General features: G+C 38.4%; 1 protein-coding gene across 6 annotated transcripts; it reads left to right on the forward strand.

Moving 5' to 3' along the window:
• The first annotated feature begins 77 nt into the window (after positions 1-77).
• SPATA22 (spermatogenesis associated 22) lies at positions 78-19,490 on the forward strand. 6 transcript variants are annotated; one of them, XM_084749853.1, is made up of 9 exons: positions 78-341; positions 4,971-5,077; positions 6,810-6,938; positions 9,255-9,315; positions 9,438-9,533; positions 13,069-13,411; positions 17,291-17,414; positions 18,340-18,437; positions 18,796-19,490. In XM_084749853.1, exons 2-9 carry the CDS (start codon positions 5,035-5,037, stop codon positions 18,985-18,987), a joined length of 1,086 nt encoding a protein of 361 aa, XP_084605979.1. In that variant the 5' UTR covers positions 78-341; positions 4,971-5,034; the 3' UTR covers positions 18,988-19,490. The 6 variants fall into 6 exon arrangements, with proteins under 6 accessions (XP_084605979.1, XP_084605978.1, XP_084605983.1 ...); XM_084749852.1 differs by lacking the exon at positions 78-341 and adding an exon at positions 3,567-3,688; XM_084749857.1 differs by lacking the exon at positions 78-341 and adding an exon at positions 3,567-3,688 and having other exon boundaries at positions 6,810-6,890.
• The last annotated feature ends 999 nt before the right edge of the window (positions 19,491-20,489 follow it).

Raw genomic sequence — 20,489 nt, forward strand, 5'->3', positions numbered from 1 at the left:
TAATGCAGAGATAAAACAAAGTCAAAGTCAAATCTGCATACAACGGAAATAATCTAAGACAGAGTCCCTGCAGTCTTTGGTTTTCTCTCTGCCTCAGCATACACTAAACATTTCATGATGATGAAAACCGGCGCCTGTAAAAAGAGGGTGCTCTCTTGCTCCTGTGCTTTAACGAACTGTGGTGAATTACTGCCATTCTGCCCTGTTTGTTTTCTTTCCTGTTGACCTGTGGTTTGTCCTGCCCTTTGCCCTAGTCGCTCTGGAGATGCTGCTTCAGGAACTTAGCCCTGGCAGGCACCAATGACTTGAACTTTGAGGCTTGTTTTCTGAAATTTTAACAGGTCAGCGTTTTGAAACACGCTTTCACATTTTTAAAGTTTCTGTTATGTGTCCAAATGAGTAACTTCCTGGGCGTTCCTGAGCGGCAGCAGCTCCTATACTTACCTTGCTTATGGAGTACAGTTTGTCCCCTGTAGGAAGCTGTTTTAGAAAACGAAAGCATTCCCTTAAAACTGGAGCGGCACAGGCTTTCACACTTATACCAAGAGAGTTTTAACTCCCGCTTTCCCAAAACACCAACTCTGCTTCTCAAAGCAACTGGCAAGAACTGCACATTTTTATTAGTCATTTTCTGAGAGTTCAGAGAATTAATAGGACCTTGAGTAAAATCCTTTCTAGCTGTCATCTATTGACTAATACTTAAAAAATACTTTAAAAAAGTGTTACTTCCAGCACTATAAATTTGTGTTTTTGTTTTTGCCAGGTCTTGCCACACAGCCTAGGCTGGCTTCAAACTCCTTATGTAGCTCAGACTGGCCTTGAACTTGTGAGCCTCCTGCCTCAGCCTCCTAAGTACTGAAATTACTAATTTTAAAAATAAAATTACATAGTTTAAAACAAAGGGACAAATGGCAAAGTAGAAGGATCCAGAGGGTCCTAGAAACCTACAAGTAGAACATTATGATAGGCAGATTTGGGCTCAGGGGTCCTGCTCAAACTAAGGCACCAGCCAAGGACAATACACGCAGTAAACCTTAAACCCCTACCCAGATCTAGCCAATGGACAGAACATTCTCCACAGTAGAGTGGAGAGTGGGATATTACTTTCTCACATACTCTGGTGCCTCACCTTTGACCATGTCCCCTGGAGGGGGACAGCAGGTTACTAAGAAGAGACTTGATACCCTATGAACATATACAGGGGGAGGTAATCCCCCTCAGGAAAGGTCATAGGGGAGGGGAATAAGGGGAAAATAGGAGGGAGGGAAGAATGGGAGGATACAAGGGATGGGATAACCATTGAGATGTAACAAGAATAAACTAATAAAGGAGAAAAAAACAAAAAACAAACAAACGAACAACAACAACAACAACAAAAAAAAACACACAAAAAAAACAAAGGGACAGCCAAGTTCGATATCACAGTGTGGCTAGCCAACAGACCGATGCCAGAAATTTCATAGGAGGTATTAATGTAAGCAGAGGCTGTTTCTGAAACAGTGCGCTGGAAGATGCTCTACTTTGCTTCCTGTTGCTGTGATGGTATATATATACATGGAAGGAGGGAGGGGGGTTGGGAGGGAGGGAAGGAGGGAGGGGGATGGGATGTGGGAGAGAGGAAGGAAGAGAGAGAGAGAGAGAGAGAGAGAGAGAGAGAGAGGGGGGGGGGGATTCTCTGTGTAGCTCTGTCTATCCTGGAACTTGCTCTGTAGATAAGGCTGGCCTTGAACTCAGAGACTCCTCCTGCCTCTGCCTCCCAAGTGCTGGGATTATAGGTGTGCAACACCACTGCCCAGCTCCCTGTTTCATATTTTAAAAAGTGTCTCATAGATAATGTGGTTGTTCAGGGGTGAGGCACTCGAACTGTTCTTACAGCTCTCATTTTATTCTTTCTCTGTGGCCTGATTGCTGTCATTCACCCTGACCACCATTCTAGGCAGAGATAAATGACAACAAGAAGAAAATGCGTGTATGAACTTCCATACAAGATTCCATACTGCTCATGCTTACATTCTTTACAGATGTAGCACAAGTTATTGATCTCACAAGAGCCAAAGTTGTGATTCTTTTTCTTTTCTTTTTGGTGCTGGGGATCCAACCCAGGGTTTCATACATCCTAGGCACTCACTAAGCCATACCCCATTCCTTGTCCCTTTTAAGAATGAGAAACTACTTTTTTGGGGGTGGATTATGCATTGTACACGTTTTTATATGCATATATCAAGTCAAACTCCACTTCCTTAAAGATTATTATACTCATGTCTTTGGTAAGTATTTTATCTGGAGTCATGATGAATAAGTCCTTTTCCAAATTGAAAATAATCCTATTTAAAATTTATTCCTTACTCTGTCACCCAAGGTCTGCTATAATTTAGTGGCCTACTATTCACTACCATTTATTTAGTGACAAAGAAACTACCATGGTTTTATTTCTTGTAGTGTAGACAAGTACTGATAGCCACCCCTCCATAGCAGCCCTTTTGTCCCCTTTACCTATGTTACACAGCCAGAAGACCGGACTATAGGAGGACATGGTCTTTGAGCCTTGACATCTATACTATGTACCTAGTCTATACTGTGATAAGCACCCCAAAATGGCAGCCACTGTTTGAAACAAGAATTAGCAGCTGGGTGTGGTGGTGCACACCTGTTAATTCCAGCACTCAGGGAGGCAGAGGCAGGCAGATCTCTGTGAATTCAAGGCCAGCCTAGTTTACAAACGGAGTCCAGGACAGCCAAGGCTACACAAAGAAACCCTGTCTCAAACAAACAAAATAAAACCCCACCCCCCAAACAAAAACAAACCAAACCCTTAGCTTTTATTGGGCACTTATTATGTACTGGGGCTGTTTAACATATTTTTAAATATTTTAAGGCAAGTAAGTAAATATTGTTATTGCTATTTTATCGAGGAAGGAAATACAGACACAGAAAGGATAAGTTGCTTGAAGTCACAAAGCCAAGAACTCCCCGTTTTTCCAGGCAGGAGGTTTCGGCGCTCAGAGCTCGGGTTTCCAGGGTTTCCACCCGGCCTCCTTTGTAGAGTTCCTCTGTGGCCCAGGTGCTTTTTGTTTTCCTGAACAGCGCCGGCACTGGTCCGCCTCACTGACTGCCCTCTGCCTCCGGTGGGGGCCAGTTCAAAATGGTCCTCAGCTTCCCCTCCTGGAGACTAAAACCCTGCCTGATCCATGTCACAAACGCAGTCACATTAGGCAAGACAGACCTTGCTTTGCTGCCTTGCGAATCATTCTTTTCTAGGCACCATCCAGGACACCGGCCGCATCTTAGAAAACACCTAGTGTTTAGGAAACGACCAAGGCAGAAGGGAAAGAGAGGCCATGATTTTCTGACGTAACTGGGGCTGAGCATGTCTGGGATGCGTATCTCCTTCTGCCATATCCATAACCAGAACAAGTTTCTCAATGTGGACAAAACAGCTAAAGACGCAGAGCCAAGCCTGTGCCGCCTGCTGCGCACCTCGCGAGCGACAAAACAAGCCGCTTCCGTCTTTGCAGGCTTAGAAGCGCGAGTTCCTAACTCTCGCGAGACCTTCATGCGCTTGCGCAGTCAGGGCGCGCGCGCGCGTGCTCTCACCGGCTTCCCGACTGCTTGCGGCGTCTGCGCGAAGCTTCCCGCGGTTTTTCAGAGGCGCGAAGTTCTGCGTAGCTGCCTGCTGACCGAAGGCCAGGTTAACCCGAGGGCTCTGTTTGTCCATGGTGTTCGCGCGCGCGCGGGGGTGGGGTGGGGTGGTGGTTCTAGAAGGGAGAGACCACTTGTTGACCCCCAAATGGCCCCGTGACTGGGTGTGTGAGGCGCGAGGTGGGGGTTGGAAGCGAACATGAATTCTGACAAGGAAAATACCCCCTTTCCTTCAAGGAAGGTCCCAGACAGGCCCTGTCCAGCCTCAGCCTGAGGCCATGGTCTTAGGGCAGGTTTGTCTGTGGGTTGGTTGCTACCCCTCCCCCACTCCTGTCACCCCACCTCTGCTACCCAACACCCCCCCACCCCCCGACTTCCCCCACTTCTCCACCCCCCACCCTCCACCACAGTTGCAACCGGTTCTCTTGGAGGCTGGAGTCGGAACAACAGAGTTTAGTGGTCCAGGGAAGAGGATGTTGTATTTTCCTGTAGTTGTTTGAGTCAGGCATGGTACAGCCCAGCACTTCGGTGGTAGAGATGGGAAGATTGGTAGTTTGAGACAAGTCTGAGTTGTATGAGGCTCTGTCTCGTATGCTGTGGTTTTAGGATATTTAAGGTACTTAGACTTGTAAATAATCTTTGTAAGTCCTCTTAAGCTTCTGAGTTGGTTTTGTGTTTGAGGAAAAAAAAATGACCCCATCTCTGTTGTGATTCCTAGAGTGGTAAAAAAAAAAAATTGAGTTTTCTATATTCTGTTTTCACGTTCAGGGCACACAAAGAGACAGTCCTGGGCCTCTTGTTTTTGAGTTTTACTTTTTGCAAATATTTGGACATCAATGTTTACCTGTTTGATTTGCATTGTTAGTTGTGTTTTACATCAGTTTTATTTCATTGGGCAGTGAATTTGCAGCAGAAATTATTTGGGTTTGGGTCTGGCCTTTTCATGAGCAAGTATTTATTGAATTAAATTAAGATATAAATATATTAGGAAGATAAAAATTAGAAAAATAAAATGGAAAAATGTTTCATTTGTTTTTGTAAGTTTGCCAATGCTCTAATCTCTTTCTTTTATAGCTTTGGTTCAAAATTCCCATGATGGGTCCTGAATTCTGAAATTAATTACCTAGACTGTATGAACAAATCTGTATTTATGTAGAAAACAAGATTATATCCACCCCTGTCATAACTTGTTTGAACATAGCTTGAAAAATGGGGCATGTTTTAAATTCTTTTTCATAAAGCAATTCCTAAAATGATCACATTTGAAAGTTTAACAGGCTAAAAGGTTGATATTATTGATGGATATAAGTTACAAGTTTCTTCATTTAAAGGTTTAGTCAACTTCGTTTTGTAAATGTCAAATGCTAAAAAGAAAGAGCTTTGATACTGAAGAAAATGAAGAGAAACCTAAATGAAAATGCAGCTCGAAGTACAGCAGGTATTAAACGATTTTAATTTTTTTGGGTATTTTTCACATACCACATAAAATATGCATAGTTTATAGAAACATTTTGGAAAGAATATTCAAAGAGATTAAACATTTAGTCTAGCCTCTTTTTATAGTCAAAAGATGTAAACTCATCAAGGCAAAGTATTTAGCACTACCACAGCCTGGCTGTTTTCTAATATTTTGTACTGTTTCTATTTTCCCAGTTATTAGGTAACATAAAAATAGAAGTATAAAATGATGAGAGCCAGGGAAATGATTATGATGCACATAAAGATTGTGATAATAATTTATGGTGGTTTCTATATCCTAGACATTTAGTCACAAATATTATTTATTAATGTTTGTCATCACATGTTTCCTAGATAAGGCACCAAGGCACAAAGACCTTAAATAAGTAATCTGTTGAGTGGTAGAAACAGGACTTGAACCTACAACTCTGGCTTTAGAGTCTTAATACTAGGCATCTCTAACCCGCCCCCCCCCAAAAAAAAAAGTTAAGGAAATTGCTCACATTTAATTTTGAAGTTATATTTCAAATCCTCTTTGAAGGCATAGTTAAAGTCTAGGAAGCCTGACTCAAAAACCTATATGATTCTAGTTTTTTTTTTAATTAGAGACCTTCCAGAGTTAGTATTCTTTTGCAGTATAGTGAAAGGTAGACAGTTGTAAAGTGTCAAGAGTTTCTGAACTGAGATTTAGGAACTTGAGTCTTATCTAGGTTTTTCTAGTTCTTGCTTTGAAGACCTCTTTTGACTCTGAATTCCTCTGTAGTTTTTAAAGTTTTATTCTTTTGACTGGAGAACCTGCTTTTGCTATCTGAAGGAAATGGCAGTAGCATATATTTTTACTTGGAGTGGATTCTGTCAATCTCCTAAAAGAGTGGTTCTCAACTTGTGTGTCGAGAACCCTTTGGGATTTGCATATCAGACATCCTGAATGTCAGGTATTTAAATTATAATTCATAACAGTAGCAAAATTACAGTTATGAAGGAGCAACAAAGTAATTTTATGGCTGGAGGGGTCACTACAGCCTGAGGAACTGTATTAACGGGTCACAGCATTGGAAAGGTGGAGAGCCACTGTCTGAAGACATTTCCAGAATGATCCATAGAAAAATATCATTATAGATACCTGGGGTGCTTGTTAAAATTCTAATTTTGGGTTCCAGACTAAATATTTTGAGATAAAAATGTCAACATTGGGGATTGTGCCCTTGGAACCTACATGTTAATCAGAATTCCAGAGTAAATCTTTGTCAAACTTAAGTCTGATTGCTATGATTTGAGAGGCTTGTGGTCACACTGTAAAGTATGTTTAGAGTTTTAGAAAGCATGATTCAAAGTTTCTTCTTTATTAGCTTTGATATATTCTATAAGTACTCTGCAGCTGATAAGGAAATAGACAAGCAGAAGAGGGAAACAAGGAAAAGAAAGATAGATTTGGGAAAGGTTTGGGGATAAAAACAGAGTCAGGAATTGCTTACAAGTAAGAATTAAAGTGATAAGATGGAAGAAAAGATCTTAGAGACACTGATGAGCTATTTAGGACTTCTAAGAGATCATAGGACTTCTAAGAGATCATAGAAATATCTCTGTGGTATATTAACATACAGAAGTAGACCTTAAACTGTGCATCATTACATATTATTAATGAAAATTATTCTAGAAGCAGATATGCTTTTTACCTGTTTCATACTATTTTTTTGGTATGTTCAATGAAGGCTGTTTGCCTGTGCCGTTGTTCAATCAGAAAAAGAGGAACAGACAACCATTAACTTCTAATCCACTTCAGAATGATCCAGGTATCAGTACCGTTTCAGACATTTATGGTTCCCCTCCTCTACCAACAGGTAAGAAAACAAGTAAAATAAAAATTTCAAGAGCAAAAGACTAGGATTTGTAGAAAATTACTGGGCCCCTCATTGCAGAAAGTCCCTGCTGCTTTTCACTGTCCAGTTATAGAGACTACTTGGCTCCTCCTAGGCATTCCAGCACAAGAGTTTTGAGTTGCCTTGACTACGAGAGTGGTTTAGCATTTAAATGGAGTCTTTATGTCTGGAGCCTTTGTTGTACTAAAGTAGTAACCTACATTACAAAGACTATTTTTTTCTTCAAAACATAGATAACTGTGACTTACATATTTGATAGGAAAGGGTGGCAGGGCTTGAGTTACCTCAGAAACAAGGAAAAGTGTGTATGGACTATAAGCAAGAAATGCAAAAAATAGGCTGTAACAAAGGCATAAACCCAGGAATTTCTGGTGCTCCTTTCTAGTCATTGTTTTCTGAGGACATTTTGTCTGTCTTTCTCTGTTGTCTCCCCTACTCTTTTCTGGAGTCTAAAAATTCTTAAGTTGAAACTTAACCATTGAGAAGGGGATAGGCCTTAGGAGGTACTTAATATTGAGGACTCTACCCCACGAAAGGACTAGTGGCCTAGTGTAGTGGCCTAGTGGCCTTATAAGAGGACGAAGGAGAAACATGTTTGCTGCTTCTGTCATGTGAGGACACTGAGAAAACTTATCTTTCATGTGAGAACAAGTTTCTACTAAACATCTAGTTTGTTGTCACCTTGATCGAAGATGTTTTAGTCTCCAGCACTGTCAGAAATTTCTATTCATAAATTACCCAATTTAAGATATTAGGTGATAGCCCAAGTGGTCTAAGATACTCTCATCTAGTATGCTTCTTTATAGTTTCAACCAGCACATTATGTAGGTTGCCAGTGCTGGGAGTTTGTTACATATTCTAACTCTACTTCTGAGAGATTGACTGCGTGCACACGTGTGTAATAGAGATGAGGCCATTAGGCTTGATGTCAAGGCTTCCCACCAAGCCATCTTGCTCATTGGCTCAGTGTTCACTGCTTTTTTTATTTCTGCCTGGAAGAAAGCACTGATAGGTAGACATTCTGAAATACATTTGGTACATTTTGGGCATGTATATTTAAATGTTGGAAACAAACTTTAAGATTATTAATGAATAAAATATTAAAATATTTATGTGTAGCAATACTCATACTTTAAATTTCTTTCAGTGTGCTTTCATAGACTTAGATGCAGCCATAAATTGTTTTTCTTCCACACTAGGAATTTAAAGTAAAAAGTTAACATATAACATTACCATTTTTAAAATTTGAATTTTATTATTGGTATGTGTTTGAGTGCAGGTGTATGCCTATCATGATAGTGTGTGTGTGTGTGTGTGTGTGTGTGTGTGTGTGTGTGTGTGTGTGTGTGAGAGAGAGAGAGAGAGAGAGAGAGAGAGAGAGAGAGAGGGAGAGAATATTTTGGAGTCAATTCTTTCCTTCCACTGTGAATATGTCAACATTTATCTGATTATTCACTACCACTTAAAATCTTCTTCACTATTTAAAATGTTTTGTAAGTAGTATGAATACTGATCTTGAGAAATTACAAGTGTGAGCTATTCCATGAGGAAATGTGATTTTTTTTTTTATCTTGACCTATTAGTCTGGAATACCATCAACATTCACAAGAAGAGAGTGTGGGCATAGAGAGATGGCTTAGTGGTTAAGAGGGCTTACTGGTCTTCAGAGGGCGTGAGTTTGGTTCCCAACACTCATGTCAGATGTCCTACAGATACTTTATAATTCTGACTCCAGGGGATCCTTAGGCCTCCATGAGCACCTACACTCATGTGCAGTGCACCTCCTACATACACATAATTAAAACATAAATAGAATTCTTTAAAATACAAGAGTAGCTAGAATAGAGTAGAAAACAGTGTGTATCATACATAGTAAGGATTAGATTTGATGTTAAAATTTTGTTACCTTAGCCCTGATTCTGTGTCTCTATTTGTTTCTCGTACTAGCTACTGGCTATCTAGTTACCAGTTTTGATGTATTTTTTGATATGGGGTGGAATAAAGTTTAAGAAACATTAGATTCAACTAAAGTTATATTGTCAATTACAAGGCACTATAAGGACCAGTTGTGGAAAAGAGATTAAATTACTATCTTTGCTTAAGTACAGTGGGGAAGAAAAACATCTATATTAGGCAGGCTATGATAAATTCTGCAACCAAGTGCTACTAAAGACTGTGGCTATATCTTCAACTTTTTAGAGATCCCAAATTAAATAAAAGTAAAGAATTACTCTGAAAAAATTGCCTTATTTTTATCTGTGTTCTTATACTTCTGAGATTGGGCATGGGAAGCTGTGAATCCAGATGTGACTCCTTTAAAGAAAACTATGAATACAGGGTACGTGAAAAAAATTATGATCCAATAAATGTGTGTCTGTTTGACTGATGTTAATTTCTGTATACAATTTATATTCCCAATTTGAAAACAAACTATGTTTAATAAGATTGTTTTCTTGAAAGGCAAATGCCAGCTTCTGCTTCTTATTCTCTGAGATGTCAAGATTCTGCGTCCAAATCTATTCAGCCAAATGCTGAAAGAAGCCAAAGTGCTTGGGGGTGAGTCTGCATGTATTTTCTCTTCTTTCCTTTAAAAAAATCTTTTTCCTTTCTTAGAAATACATTTTGGAAATTTCTACATTAACAACAAACCGGTATTTAAATATAATCTATGTACATTTCATGTATACTTTAAATTACACAATGTAGTACAATGTAAACATTATACAGTTGTCATTGTGTACTTAAGAAATGGCAAAGTATATGTTGGGTACAGATGTAATTTTTTCCAAATATTTTTGATCTGTAGTTTGTTTTGATTTGTGGATGTAGAATTTGTCAATACGTATGGAAGGCTTAAACTGACTTAAAAGAGTACATTTTCATATTTTTTGTATTGATTATGCCCCTTATCTTCCTCGGATCCCCATCCCCATTCCTACATAAGCTCTCCCACCTCCAGTCCTCCCCATCTCTGCCTTCATGCCACCTGTGTTCTGCTATGCTCCCTTTAAGGTACTTCCTCAACATCTCCTTTCTAGCTTCTTGGTCTCTACAGGTACTCTGAGTTAAATATATCTATCTGAAAAATTGAAGCTAAGATCCACATATTCGAGAGCATGTCATTTATCATTATGAGCTTGGATTTCTTCACTTAGTATAATAATTTCTAGTTCCATCAATTTACTGGAAAATTTTGCAATTTTATTTTATTATTTTTACAACTGAATAAAATTCCATTGTTTGCATGAATCAAATTTTAATTATTTGTTTACTGCTAATGGGCATCTAGGCCAATTCCCTTTTCTAGCTATTGTGATTAGACCTACAATGACGTAGATGAAAGAGAATCTGTAGTATGATATAGAGTCTTTTGGGTATATGCCCAAGAGTGGTATAGTTTGGTCATATGGTAGTTCTGTTATTAGATTTGAGAAGTGATACACCCATACAACAAAATAGGAGTGTATCCTACTCCAACTCTCTCCTTTAAACATGTCCCCTTTTAACTTCATGTCTTTTTTTTTTTTTTAAAGACATGGTATCTCTATGTAGTCTTAGCTGCCTTGGGGCTCACTATATAAATGAGGATGCCTCCTGCCTCTGCCTTCTCAGTGCTGGGATTAAAGATGTCTGCCACCCCACCCCTCCTCTTAAGTTATCCATTAAGTTTAGCTAATGTTGTCCCTGAGCCTAGCCTGAAGCATGGGGATCTTGTCAGTGGCATCATCAAAAAATGATTCTCATCCAGAAACTGTCAACTGCCAATATTTCCTTAGTAGAGGGTGAGGCTAGAGATGATCTACCGCATTTCATAGCATTCCTACCTTCCACAAGTTCTAAATGTGAGAGTCCTCTACGTTTAATTTCCATAGTGGAGGTACCAGTTTTTACTCTTATCAACAGTGAATAAAAGTTCCTCTTTCCCACATCCTTGTCAGGATTTGTCTCTTTATAGTAATCCTTCTGCCTGTAGTGAGGTAGAATCTCAAAGTAGTTTTAATTTGCATTTCCCTGGTGCCTAATGAACACTTTTTAAAAATGTTCATTAACCATTTCTCTTCTTTGCGAGCTCTCTGTTCAAATCTACAGCCTGCTTTCTTTTGATTGGGTTGTCTCTTGTTCAGGCTTTTGAATTCTTTGCGTATTTTAGATATCAATTCGCTGACATAAATATATCTGGCAAATATTTTCTCCTACAATGCAGACTGCCTTTTCACTTGATTGACCATGCCCTTTGCTGTATAGAAGCCATTTAATCCCATGAGGTCCCATTTGTCAGTTGTTGGCCTAATTCCTGTGCAACTATAGCTCTGTTTAGAAAGTCCTTACCTTTATCTTGTAGAAAGTGCCTCCTTTATTTTGTAGAGTTTTCCTTATTTTTCCTTCTAATACTTTCAGGTTTTATTTTGAGATCATTCATCCATGTAGCGTTGTGTGTCTCCCCACCACCCTGTGAGAGAGAAAGACCTAGTTCTTTGGTGGTTGATAAGTGTATAAAATCTACTTGATAGCAAAAGTATATCAATTTAAAGCAAAGCTCCATGGCTTCCGAATGACCCTTTTAACTACATAGAGGTTCACTGAGATGTAGATTTGGGTGTTGCAAATGCTTGCTTAAGTAGTACATTAATGTAGCTGTTTTCTGGAAATATGACTAATATGGCATGTCTTATACTCCACATATTTTATTTGACACAAAAACATTTAAAATATACTCTCAGTACTTTTAAAGTATATGGATTTTATAGTGATTGTTAATGATTTTTGTGTAATAAAAAGGGCATGTGTGAGAGGTTACATATAGAAGCATGGAGGACTCAAAGTTAGCTCTATCATAGAAAAGCTTACCGCGGCGTGGGTGATGACTCCACAGAAGCTCATCCCTGGAGTTCCCTGCCAAAGAGTCTCTTCTCTGAAACTTTTTTTTTTCTGTTTATATAACTGATAAATCTTGTGATTTTCTGGGTCTTGTTAATTTCTTTCTTTTTTGCTTTTTGTTTTTTTTGAAACAGGGTTTCTCTGTGTAACCTTGGCTTTCCTAGACTATCTGTAGACCAGGCTGCCCTCGAACTCACAGAGATCTGACTACGTCTGCCTCCCAAGTGCTGGGACTAAAGGGTGGGCCACCACGCCTGGCAGTCTTGTGAATTTCATTAGCTGCCCGAATTTTTTGAGCCTCCTCCTTCCCTTCAGGAAGGAGTGTTTCAACTCAGAGGAACTAGCTGCACAGTAGGGTGTATCAACACTTAATGGCTAGCGATAATTCTAATATTTTTCCTAGATATTAATGATATTTATGATATTTATAGTGTAAGGATTCATAATTGTGGTTTCTTTTTTGTCCTTCTTAGTGTTAAATTTATAGTTAATTTGTGAACAATATTTCTTAAACTGTACAAACCTTAGGCCTTATAAAATCTAGGCTTTTTTCTGATCACTAGATTCTCCCCCTGATGTTTTTTTAAACAAAGGGTGGGTTGTATTGATTGCCTTGTAATGTTTGTAGTATTTCTCAGGAAATTGTTTATAATTCAGAATTTGTGAGTTGAGCTAATTTTTCCTTCCCATATAATTCTTAATTGACTTGCTTAGAAAAATATACTTTTGTCTGGGTCTTATTAACATCTTGCACTGACAAGCTTTGAAAAGTAATTTAGATTAATGTGGTAAATGCTATCGCAGGTTATTTAGTAGGGCTTTTCCAAGCACAGAATATTAAATAACCTTACAGGCAAGCTGTAGCTTTTAATTTTTATTTATTTCTTTTACTTTGTAGAACTTTTCAAAATAAATGTATAAAGAATTAGGCAACTTCTGTTATATGGAGGCTTGAATATTATTATAAACAGAGATTTGTAGCACTGTCATTTGAATTGGGAGACTGATGTTCTCTGAGTTCTGAACTTGGCAGTGACTTGCTGTATAACTTTGTATGAGTTACTGCTTCCCCAAGGCTCTGCCTCTTCATCTAGAAAGAGAAGTAAGAATGTGAATGATGTGTTTGAAATTTCTTACTTCTTAGTAGCTATAAACCACAAATTGTCATATTCCTAAATAAAAAGACACAGAGAAGTATGTTTTACTTTCACAGGTACAGAGGTGACAACAGAAATGTCAGCTTGAGAACTTGGGATAAAAATGATTTCCGACCGCAGCGTAAAACAGCAAGCCCAGCAGCAAACAGTGAATTCAGTTCTTGCCCAATGAATTTGGGAGCTCAACAACACAGACAATTAGGAACACCTGAATTTCCTAACTTACCTGGACACAAAGAAACTGAAGCACTCAGACAAACATGCTTATTGAAACCGCCTGGCTCTACAGTGAAAGGCCCGGACAGAACCAGTGCACTGCAGGCATTTAAACAGAGTTTTCAAAAAAGTCCATTTAAGAAAACAGTGTTGGATGACATTCAAGGAGAAAACACTCTGAAGGTAAACATTTAAATATGAATAGCTTATTTACATGTTTAAACATGTGCAGCAAATATTTAGAAAGGTATATACATGGTATATGTAGATTAGCACAAATATTGTTTCCCATTGGAGTAGATGAGTGTTAGTTTCTGAAATGTCTTAGATCCTTTTAAAATAGTTTTTTTTTTACTGAGTTATGGTTTTTACTCTTTTAATTATTAAGGTAACACTAGTTTATCCATTTCTTGTAGAAATAATCCATACTTTTTTCTCCATTAATTAATTTATTTAATCACCTTACAGCCTTATTGCAGGCCTCTTCTTCTCTTCCCAGTCTCATCCCTCCCTCATTACCCACTCCCCTTCTCAGACAAGGGAGGCTCCTATGGATACCATTCCATCCTGGCACCTCACGTCAGGTTACAGCAGGACCAAGGGCATCCTCTCCCCCTGAGGCCAGACAAAGCAACCCAGCTAGGGGAAAGGGACCCAAAGGCAGGCAACAGAATCAGAAACAGCCCCTACTCCAATTGTTAGGGGACCCACATGAAGAGAAAGCTGCACATCTGCTACATATGTGTAGGGGGTCTAGGTCAAGCCCATGTATGCTCTTTGGTGGTTCAGTCTCTGTGAGCCTCCATGGGCCGGGGTTAGTTGACTCTGTAGGCCGTGTGGTGTCCTCTCCCTCTATCCTTCCTCCCACTTTTCCACAAGACACCCTGAGCTTGGCCTATTGTTTTGGTCTCTGCATCCTCTTCCATCCACTGCTGGGTGAAACATCTCAGAGGATGGTTATGCTAGGCTTCTGTCTGCAAGCACAGCAGAGTATCATTAATAGTGACAGGGGTTGGCTCTCTCCCATGGCATGTCTCAGGTTGGACCAGACACTGACATGCTATTCCCTCAATCTCTGCTCCGTCTTTATTCCTACACTTCTTATAAGCAAGACAGATTTTGGGTTGAAGATTTTATGGGTGGGTTGGTGTGTCCCTCCACTGGAAGTCCTGTCTGGCTTCAGGAGGTGGTGACTTCAGGCTCCATATCTCCTGCTGCTAGGAGTCTCAGTTAGGGTCACCTTTATAGGCACCCAGGAGCCTCCCCTGTCTTAGATATGCCGGCCCCCCCCCCCCCCCGCGCCCAGGTTTCCATTCTCCCTCCCTGTCCTCTCTTAGCCCCCATCCCCCAGCCCACCCGTGATCCCCACCGTGGTTACCCTCCCTACCCCTTTTCCCACCCAGTTCCCTCCCTCCATCTACTTCAGGTGTCTATTTTATTTCCCCTTTTGAGTGAGTCAAGTGTCCTCTCTTGGGCCCTCCTTGTTACTTAGCTTCTTTGGCTCTGTGGTCAATCCATACTTTTTATTTTTCATTTCTCCCCAAAACTACCAGAAACATTTTCCTGCAAAGTGCCAGATACCGTTTTTGGCTTTTTGAACCATATTGTCTTTGTTGTAGTTATTTTACTACATGACTGAACTCTGACATTATGCCTTGGGAGCAGCCACAGACTGAATGAGCATGGCTGCTGTCTAGTAAAAGTTGACAGAAACAGTGGGTTATATTTGGAGTACAGGCCGCAGTTTAATGAATTCTACTTTATAATCTGATCCTTTCTGCCTTTCTTGCCTTCTACTCCATGTTGCAAAGTGTTGTTCATCCAGGACTCTTCACCCTGGGATGGATATGATGTATACTACACTACCTTCCTGCTTTGATGTATATTCTTCTAGAGAACATGCACCTTTTCCTCAGCTGCACTTCTAATTGCTCTTTGAAATATTTCCTACATACATGATGGTTATTTTTTCTCTTGCTCCTCACTCTGAGGCCCAATGTACTGTTCTGTGAATCTTTGTGATCCGGCAGGCTGCATTATCCTACCTGCTGCCTCACCCTGGGATCCCTTGCTTGCTGGCTTCTACTAGAGGCCAGCCAATGGGAGTCGCTGGGAGAATATCAATGGGAGGTGGAGACGTTCTTCTTTCACTGTCTGTGTCCCTTCTATAAGCCTAGATTTCATAGACTTGGTAATTTTATTTTTCTCCCACTGCCCTTTCCACTACTGCTGTTAGTGTTTGGGTGCTTAAGTACTCTGTATTTGTTCTGATAATAATATGAACATCATTGTTTTTAGCAAGCAATTTGAATAAATTTTGTTTTCTAGAAATATGACTAGTGTAGCATGTACAGAGAATGATATGATGTTGTCACCTTAGTGACAGTGGTTCGCTGTGGCAGTCATCTGCAAGGGGGCACAGTTAAATCTTGCTTAGGAGGGAGAAGATGGGGAAATTAAAATAAAGTTTCATCAGGTGCTCTTCACAACCTTCACCCCTCAAAGGAAATTGTGCCCCAACTTTTGAAAGTTAGTTTTTTTTGTTTGTCTGTTTTGAGACAGGGTCTCACTGTGTTGCCCTGAGCTCACTATATACATCAGGGTGCCCTTAAACTCATAGAGATCCACCTGCCTGCCTCTGCCTTACAAGTGCTGGGATTAAAGGATGTTTTTTAAGATCTTTAAAAAAAACCCCATAAAGTATGGCTTGGTGGTTAGAGCACTGGCCACACTTCTGATGGACTTGGGTTCTCTTCCCAGCACTCACATGATGGCTCATAGCTTTCTGAAACTCCAGTTCCAGGGGATCTGAACCCTTTTCTGACTTCTGTGGGCACAAGACACACACATATGTAAACATACACACATACAAACAAAACACTTATACACATAAAACAAAATAAATCTTAAAAATACAAAGTACAAAAAAGGCAAAGTACATTTCTCTTTCAGGATGTTTACACTTGCTATTCTCTTGTTTCTCCTTAACTACTCACTTGAAATTATAAATCCAATCTCTCTTTATCCTTTCATTCTGTTATTTTTCATGCATAGATGATAACAGTTCCTGGTGTTTTATTATACATTTACATATTCACTTATTTGATGAATTCTATTTTAGATTAGAAATTATGTGAGAATAGATACATCATTGTTGTTGTTTGAGGTAGATTCTTACTATGCAGCTCCCACTACATATCCTGGAACATGCTATAGACCAGGCTGTCCTTGAATGCACAGAAATCCACCTACCTCTGCTTCCTGTATGTGCCACCATGCCTGGCTTATTTGCTTATTACCATTTCTTTAGCAGTTTTGGCACAGAGTGGATGCCCTAAAAGCACTTAAATTTTATATCAGTGTATATTAATAATACAACATAGTGGCTTTCATTATGACATTCTCATATATATGGTACTTTGATTATATTTGCATCACTCCATTAACCACATTTTCTTCCCTCTTCTTTTGTTACACTTCTAATTTATGTTTATTTTCTTCAATTTTTAAAAAGTACCTTTTAAGTGAGTGAATGATTGAATGTGTCTACAATCTGAGCTCATTAGGGACTCTTTTACTTACCTATTTATAAAGGGGCTGGCTTATTCAATGAAGGAGAAAGTTAATTGAGTAAATGAATAATATAAGCAATTCTTTGCTTATTATTATGTGTATGATCCTTGTAGGGGGACAACTGTGTGGAGGTCAGAGGACAACCTTGTGGCGTTGGTTTTCCTTTTTTACTTTTTCATGGGTTCTGGGGATCAAACCCAGGTCATCAAGCTTATATGTCAAGTGCTTTTTTTTTTTTAAACCCACTGTGCTATCTCTCTGATCCCATAATTCTCTTTTTATTTTAAGTACATTCTGGTTTTCATTCCATAATGCAGTGTGATGTAATGATTGCTTTATTTTGGGGATTTAATTGCATTGAAAACTTTTAGTTGCTCATTTTACATACTCTACACATTTTCTTATTATAAGGACCTAGATACTACATAGATCAAAGTGTATAATGAATAAAATGAAACACTTTTCTAAAGCTGTGCTTTTTCTCCAAAGGAAGCCCCCCTGCATCAGTTAAAAGAAAAAGATAATTCTTTAAGAATTATTTCTGCAGTCATTGAAAGCGTGAAGTATTGGCGTGCACAAGTGCAGAAAACGGTTCTTCTTTTTGAAGTATTGGGTAGGTCTAATAGTTCAAGAATGCTTCAGTAATGCTATATGGATATTTTGAATGTCATTAAAATACCTAGGCAATCATAACCCCCACCCGACAAATTAGAAAAGGAGATTAATGTATATTAGGGGAAATGTAGATTGGCTTCAAAATAAGAATGTCTACTACCAGAACTCAGGATATGGCTGTTTAATGAATGAATAACATCTGATAAAAATTTCTGGAGCTAAACATGAATTAAGACTTGAATTTTATAAATAGAGAAACAGCTTTGAGAGATGAACTCTTAGCTCAAGAGGAAGGACATGGGGAGATGTAGATAAAAATACAAACATGCAGTTATATAGGACGAATTAGCCTAGAGATCTAATGTTACTTATACGTGTGTGTGTGTGTGTGTGTGTGTGTGTGTGTGTGTGTGTGTGTTTGTATATTCAATGTGTTTCACAACCCCCACCCACCACATACATGAAATTAGCCCAAAAGCTAGGTAGGTGCTTTTACTCTGCCTCAAAATATAACTATGGAAGGGGAGATGCCTATAAGTTTGATTACCTAAAGTAATGAAAACATTTGTGACCTATTTGCTTTCCTTTTTATTTTTGTACATCTACATGAATATTTCATTTTAGAAAACAAAAGTTTGAACAATGTCATAAAATAGTATTAAGCTGAAGGCCTGACACTAGAATTCTAATTAAGTATTGTTTTCATTAAACTATGATACTTATTTGTTGTTATAGTGCATTTTGTTGTTATTATGGCTCTGAAATTCATCTATAGAACACACTGAAAGGATACAATTCTTCCATAAACATACCACTGTATAAGTTGAACTGAGACCTGTTATGGGATGATAATTAAATACCAGCTTTTCTTTCTAAAATTTTATATTTAACAATATTAATTTTCCCACTTCAATGTTGCTTAGGTGTCCTGGATTCAGCTGTCACGACTGGCCCACATTATTCAAAGACTTTTCTAATGAGAGATGGGAAAAATGTTCTTCCATGTGTGTTTTATGAAATTGTGAGTATTTTAAAGTGTTCATTTTCAGTGTCTATGCTAACAAAACATGAAACTACAGGCCATAGTCCCATTAAAGTAGGAATTCTGTTAGTAAAAAGAATACATAATTCATAACCATTATGGGAGGATTATTAATTTTTCCAGGAAGCAACTTGTTGAAAGTTTGTTAGAAGCTTTATCCTTGTTAAGGCCATTCTTCTATGACAAGTTACTTCTGTAGGCCTAGCTATCTTGTGAGTGACACAGAGAATCCTATTATTTGGGGGTATTTTATATTTAATTGGTCATATTATAAATTAAACATTAAACTTTAGATGGAGCAATAAATACTTTTTGATGTTTATGTTCTGAAAAACAGGATCGTGAACTTCCGAGACTGATTAGAGGCCGAGTTCACAGGTGTGTTGGACACTATGACCCAAACAAGAACATTTTCAAGTGTGTTTCTGTCAGACCAGCATCTGCTTCTGAACAAAAGACTTTCCAAGCATTTGTTACAATTGCCGATGCTGAGATGAAGTATCATACTAAAGTAATGAATGAACTGTAAATAGTGACAAAGAGAGTTACACAAGTTGCTTCTGTATAACTTGTAGTTTTCTAGTTATAAACAGAAACATTTGCTGTTATTAATTTACCACTTGCATGGTTTTATCACTCTTGTTTTTCTCTATTTCACTTCTTTTTCTGAAAATAAAACTTTTCGTATAGATTTTACCAAAACAGGATAGCTAGATTTTTAAAAAATCTGTAATTTGATTGAGCCATGCTTTACATACCAGATAAATCACCCATTTAAATAGTGTAATTTCAGTTTTTACTATGTCCACAAAGTTATGCAACTATCGCCATTATCTAGATTCACACACACACCCATCAACAGTTACTCCATTTCTTCAGCCTCTCAAGACCACTATTTTATTTTGTGTAGCTATGGATTTTTTCTGTTCTGTGCATCTCAAAGTAGAGCTAGTTTTGGTAAATGCTAAGTGACTTTTTAAAATTTCCTAAGAAGGCAAATTACTTGAAATAAAAATTTTGAGCTGATAATAAAAGGTGTTTAAAGAAATTTGTATTGATGCTGTATCTTTCTTTCTGTCCACTTTTTTTTGTAGAGAGCTGTTTTACAGAAATAAGTTTTTTCCCCCCGAAACAAGTTTATTATATATTGAATGAGGTATGAAAGGGAGTCAAAATTGAGTAAGGTTAGTGGTGAAATTTACTGGTAGTGGTTAGCAGATGGACCACAAAGTTTTCTCATACAGCAATATGTAGGGAAAGCTTTTGTGCTGTTAGCAGGATTTGCTTTATAAGTACCACATCTTACCTGAATTTTTTCTTAATGTTCTATTTTTCGGACTATATCTGTAAATCCACATTAGAATCTTTCCATGCTTCAGTAGCTTAGCATGTGAAAGGATCTCTAAAGCTGACTTACACTTCACACTTCATCTGCTGTTTACACTCTTTACTTTAGAACTACTGTGCTTGGCTGAGTAGGCTACGTATTAAGAAACATGCAGGTGCCTTAGGTGGAGACAGGCCCTGAAAGGGCCATGTGACATAAGCAGATTGTGTCCTTCTCCTTGTGAGAGCCTGCCATTGAGACCCTGCTGGGATCTACCCCAAGACTTAAAGGGAGTATGTATGAGTTGATGTTGAGATGTTCAAATGGAAGGAGGGCAGGAGGAAATGGCAAGGCCTACAGATTAGCATTAGTTTTGGTAGTCTCCTTTAACTTTTAGTCTTCTTAATTCTTCCCAGTTCTAGAAAGGCTTTAGTTACCATATTATACCACATATAATATAATACCACTTCTTGAATTAAAGTTTTAAATTTAAATAAAATTTCTATTAAACATGGATTTTTAAAAATTCAATTCTTAATATAACTTGAGAATTTATATATGAATACACCATATTTACATCATCCACTCACCTTTCTCTTCAAGTCCTCTCACCAGCCTCACTCTATTTTGGATTTCTGATCTTTTTTATTTCTGGATTATATAAAATCTTCTGAGTTCATTTAGTGTTATATGTACATGTATTT

The sequence above is a fragment of the Acomys minous genome, assembly GCF_964271855.1.
Source record: "Acomys minous genome assembly, chromosome: 12".
Taxonomy (NCBI): Eukaryota; Metazoa; Chordata; class Mammalia; order Rodentia; family Muridae; genus Acomys; species Acomys minous.